This window comes from Temnothorax curvispinosus, unplaced genomic scaffold (genome assembly GCF_003070985.1).
Source record: "Temnothorax curvispinosus isolate PA1 unplaced genomic scaffold, ASM307098v1 QBEX01017085.1, whole genome shotgun sequence".
NCBI classification, from domain to species: Eukaryota; Metazoa; Arthropoda; class Insecta; order Hymenoptera; family Formicidae; genus Temnothorax; species Temnothorax curvispinosus.
The window spans coordinates 1-5,119 of NW_020226865.1; the positions used below are offsets into that span (position 1 = coordinate 1).

General features: G+C 49.5%; 1 protein-coding gene across 1 annotated transcript; it reads right to left on the minus strand.

The window, feature by feature from the left end:
- Window positions 1-1,412: 1,412 nt before the first annotated feature.
- On the minus strand, window positions 1,413-4,631 carry LOC112467230. Its single transcript, XM_025035754.1, has 2 exons — window positions 2,489-4,631; window positions 1,413-2,398 (listed from the first exon to the last, which is right to left on the minus strand). The coding sequence occupies exons 1-2, from the start codon at window positions 4,629-4,631 to the stop codon at window positions 1,413-1,415; spliced, it is 3,129 nt and encodes a 1,042-aa protein (XP_024891522.1).
- Window positions 4,632-5,119: the final 488 nt, after the last annotated feature.

Consider the following 5,119-nt stretch of genomic DNA (forward strand, 5'->3'; position numbering starts at 1 on the left):
AGTCCTTCTCTGAGCGCGGTCGACTACACACCCTTCTTCGTGCGCTCCCTGACCTACACTACTGTCCTCGCGCAAGCGCCTCGCGCGCGGGTCCTCTGCCGTTAACGCCACCAAACTAGGGGCCCACTCCTACACTCGGCCATTCTGCTAATCTTCGGTCCCCGAAGATTCATCTCCCTGGTACAGGTATGGCTTCATGTAGTCCGCTGCCGTAGTAGTTATTTTCGGACCTTCTCCTTCTCCGACTCGAATCACCTCATAACGATGATTGCCGTTTACCTGCGATACTTTGTATGGACCGAGAAACTTCCTTTTAATTTTCAGTCCGGGTCCAAACTGTGTCCGTTTGATGGCCACGATGTCGCCCGTCTTGTACAATATAGCGGCCTTGCGGTTTCGGTTGAACGTACGTCGATTCTCTTCTTGTATCTTATACAAATTTGCCTTAGCTAAACTACGTAGGTCCTCTCGATTATTCTCGAACAATTCGGCCGATTCTTGCTCGATCAGCTCCAGAATTCGTGGATCTTCCTTCCGCCGCATCTTTACGCCAAACATCAGTTCAAATGGCGTCATTCCAATACTCCGTTGATATGTGCTGTTTAGGCAACTTTGAACTTGGTCCACATAGCGATACCATCTGTCGGGATGATCCAAAGCCAGCTTCGTTAGTATTGGTATAATGATTCTGTTGACTCTCTCGACTTGGCCATTCCCTCTAGGTACTCCAGTGGTGATTCTGATGTGCTCTATATTCTCTGACGTGCAGTAGTCTGTAAATTCGCTTGATGTGAATGCCGTGCCTCGATCGCTGATGATCCGTTGTGGGCTGCCGAACGTCATTTGCTGCGTCGTCAACTTGGCAACTACCTCTTTCGCATTTGTTGTTTTGGTGGGGTATAACCACACGAACTTCGAGAAGCCATCGATAACTACGAACAAGTGTTTGTACAGCTTCGACGTTGATGTCATCGGGCCAAGATGATCGATGTGATACGTTGACAATGGTGTACCACCTTTCGGGATAGGCATGAGCTCTCCTTCCATCTTTCCCTTCTTTCTGTCCGCCAGAATGCATGGTATGCAACAACTGACGAACCTCTCAAGCTTCTCTTTCAACTTAGGGATGTAGAAGTCCTCCTTGATGCTTTCAGACATCTTCTTCACACCGAAGTGTCCGTTTTCATGGGCTCTGCGAATGATGTCCATGTGCATACTACTAGGAAGCGCTATGACAACCTTGTTATCGATTCTTTTCATTAATAAACCGTTCTCGACTATGTAATCTTCGTACGGCTCCGTCTCCAGTATCCGTTTTAACGCTCGTAGTCTCTCATCTTCGTCCTGTCGTTTCTGTATCATCTGCGTAACCGTGTCGTCCACTATTAGGACGGGATAGCGACTGAGGGCGTCTACATGTCGTGTGATCCTGCTCGATGTTCTACCTCGTACTGGAATTCTTCCATGAACAACGCCCATCTCGCGACCTTGGCTGGCAGGTCACGCTTGTCCAATGTCTTCCGGAATGCATCACAGTCCGTTACGATCCTGAATTTAATACCCTGTAGGTAGACTCGGAATTTCTTCAACGCGTTGACGATGGCGAGCACTTCCAATTCATACGAGTGAAGCTTCTGCTCGGCATCCGACGTCTTGCGGCTCATATAGTAGACTGGATGGAAGCTGTCGTCTACTGAGTCCTTCTGCAGCAGAATTGCCCCGTAACCCAGCTTGCTGGCGTCCGTATGGAGTTTCGTGATTGCGTCCGGCTTGTAGATTCGCAGCACGGGCTCCTTCGACAATATCGCCTTCAACCTGTCAAACGCCTCCTCTTGTGCCACTCCGAAACCGAATCCCTTATTGTCCTTCAGGAGATCAGATAATGGTCGAGCGATAATTGCGTAATCTAAAACAAACTTGCGAAAATAGCCTGTTAAACCAAGGAAACTTTGGAGATCCTTTCGACACTTGGGCCTCGGAAACTTCTGCACCGCTTTGATCTTTTTGTTGGAGGGACGAACACAGCCACCTCTGACAATATGTCCAAGAAACTCCACCTCTCGTTCCAGGAACTTGCATTTCTTCCAGTTGATCACCAACCCATTTTCAGCTGCGACTCTCAGGGTTTCGCGAAGTCCGTACATTGCTTCTTCTTCATTTCTACCCGGTATGACGACGTCATCTAAATACCTGCGGAGAATGCGTCGCCTGATGAGTTCATAGAAAACTTCCTCCATGAATATCAAAAATTCGGTCGGACTGTTACACAGACCGAACGGGGAAAACAGGAAATCATACTGTCCGTCAGGCGTCACAAAGGACGTATACTGTTGACTGTCCTCCGCAACTGGGACGTGGAAGAAGCCATTCTTCAGGTCGATCACCGAGAAAACTCGGGCTGAGGCCAACTCATCGATACAGTCTTAAATCAACGGTGTTGGAAACTGGCCTCGAATAATCTTCTTGTTGATTGGACGATAATTAATACAGACGCGATAAGTTCCGTCTTTTTTCTTCACGAGTGTCACGGCACTCGAATACGGGCTTCTACTGGGCTTAATGATTCCGTCTCTCAACCATTCATCGACTTGCTTCTGTAGGATCTGTCTTTCTTGCACTGACAGTCGCCGTGGTTTGGCACGAACGGGTTCTTGATCTTTCAGCACAATCTTCATCTCGACTTTAGGCTGCACCTGCTTGATCAGCTTGTAATCGTCTATCAGCTTCCTGATCTCTTCTGCATAAGGTCCTCGAACACTGACTTCATCGGGCTCGACGTAGTTGATTGTAGACAAACCACATCGCTCCCATTCTGCACTGACCTCATCGCCATCTTCGTCTTTGGGTCGGTTACCCGGCACACTCTCTTCGCCCTTGACCTCGTGCGCGGGTGTTCCATCGTCAATTGCCGTTATCTTCCGGAATGTTGTCTGTCCACCGAGAATACGGATATCCATCTGTTTGAGTAGGTCTTTCCCCATGAGCATCCTCGTGTCCATTGTTTCGACTGGAACGACATATACTTCGTTGCAATAAACTTCGTCTTGAATTATCAACTCTGCATCAAAGACGCCTTTCGCCTTGCTTCGCGCGTTTCCAAATCCTCTAAATAAGCGCACCGTCGGTTTTAGCGCAGGACTGCCGATCTTCACGTATTTATCTTCCCGTAAAATAGTTTTGGAACTGCCTGTATCCAGTATAGCCAGCGTGTCTATACCGTTAACTTGAATCGCGATGGTCTCTTCGTCAACAGTCACTCGGTTGATTTTTTCGTCTTTCTTGCTTGTCTTGTCTGGTTGCTCGCAATTACTTGATACGTGTCCGAACTGGTCGCATCGGAAGCACTTCGGTCCTTTGTCTTTGTGGGGATAATCCTTAACCGCATGATCCGGTGATCCACATGCAAAACAATGAGCCTTCTTTGTCGTTTGCTTCGCGTCCTTCTTTTCCTTCGCGTCCTTACCATCTTTGCTTGATTCGCCCTTTGCGTCAGCTTTACCTGCTGGTTTCTTCCGACTTGACTTCTCGCGCATGCGGTCATAGAGCTCCAGATTCTTCTTTATCTCGTCGATCGTCCGTGAGTTGTACAAAATCTGCTTGTTCGCTTCGAGATCCGGGATGCCGTCAATAATGTATTGGATAAGGGCCTCGTCTTCTACACGGCCTTGATTCGCGATCGTTCGCATAGCGTACACGTATTGACGCGGAGTCTCGTTGACTTGACGCTTACGTTTCTGCAATTGAGAGTGGATTGTTGCGCTGTTAACCTCCACTTCGAATTCTTTAGTGAGACAATCTTTGAGAGCTGCCCACGACACCAGCCCTCGCTGTAAGGCAATGAATTGTTTCGCCGACCCGCAAAGCATCTTTTTTCCGTAAATTACCTTCTGTAAATCGCTCCATTGCAACAGGACGCTCGTATCTTCGAACTCCTCAATCCAATTTTGGATGGTCATTTTATCGTCACCGGTGAAAGTAGGGATACTTCCTTCAACGTCTTTGATAGTAAATGCAGCCTTCATGTGATTTACCTGTGTCATTTCTCGTTCGTTTGGTACGCCGTGCCGACGATTTGCTTGCACTCGCGTTTCGTCTTGCGTTTCTTCCGGGTCGTCTTCACTGTCGCTTTCCAATTCTTGTGTTCGAACTCGCCGGTCGGTTTGCTTCGGCGAGCTATGACGTCTCGTCTGCTGACGTGTGGTACGCCCCAGTGGCTGCGAATGGCGCTGTCTTCGATCCTGAGCACCATGCCCCACTGTCAGTTGTCTAACCTCTTCGTCGTTGCTGCTGTCATCCGTCGCGTCGATCTCCGATCCATCGTCCTCGTCGTTTATTACTTTTCGCAAACGATCTGCCAGGACCTTCTTTTTCCCTGCTATCGATAAGCCTTTCTTACGTAATTCGTCTTGGAGTTGTAACATCGTCATCTTTTCAATCGGTATCTGCGGTGTTTGCGAGTCGACTTGGTCGGCTACTTGTTTTCCCGCTCTTCTGTCGGTATTACCGACGCCGTCCATCTTTCGCACGACGTTCGACGCGCCCTCTGTATCCGCCGTACGGTCGCCTCCTTCGTTTCCGCTGACCGTTGGCGCCTTTTCTTTGGGAGGCGGCGTCCGCGGCGTCGTAAACATTTCGGCACTTTACGTTGCACGATTATGTCCTGCGTACGATAATGCACTCGACACACGGCTGCCTCTCGCGCGCGACTGCTTTTCGTACGCGACCGTCTTCCGTCCACAACCGTCTCAAAAACCACTGTCTCTCTTACACGACTGCTCGGCTTGTGCCACGTTCTATGATGGCCGCCGTATCGCGAACTCGATCAAACGCACGCAACTTCAACGTTGGCTTGCACGCAGCGACTTCCGCGGTACACACCGTTTCGCACGTTTGATGGAAATCCGCACAACTTCGACTGTAACAACTTGTTGGCTAGCTGAACGTTACGCGTGCGACACGTTCGAGCCCGCTCACGACTTTTTGGTTGCGATTCCGAATCGCCCGACTTTACAACGTAACTCGACCTTTCTTTTCGACTTCACCGTTCCCACACACGCTGTCGGCCTCGATCCCGGACGAGCCCCCAACTGTAGGGTTACGATACCGAAGATGGTGAAGG

Excerpts from the sequence above, each read along its gene's own strand:
- LOC112467230 (XM_025035754.1), bottom strand. The coding sequence starts at position 4,631 with ATGTTTACGACGCCGCGGACGCCGCCTCCCAAAGAAAAGGCGCCAACG. Across the intron at positions 2,399-2,488 it reads AGACGGAACTTATCGCGTCT|CCCGAGTTTTCTCGGTGATC; the intron begins GTATTAATTATC and ends AGTTGGCCTCAG.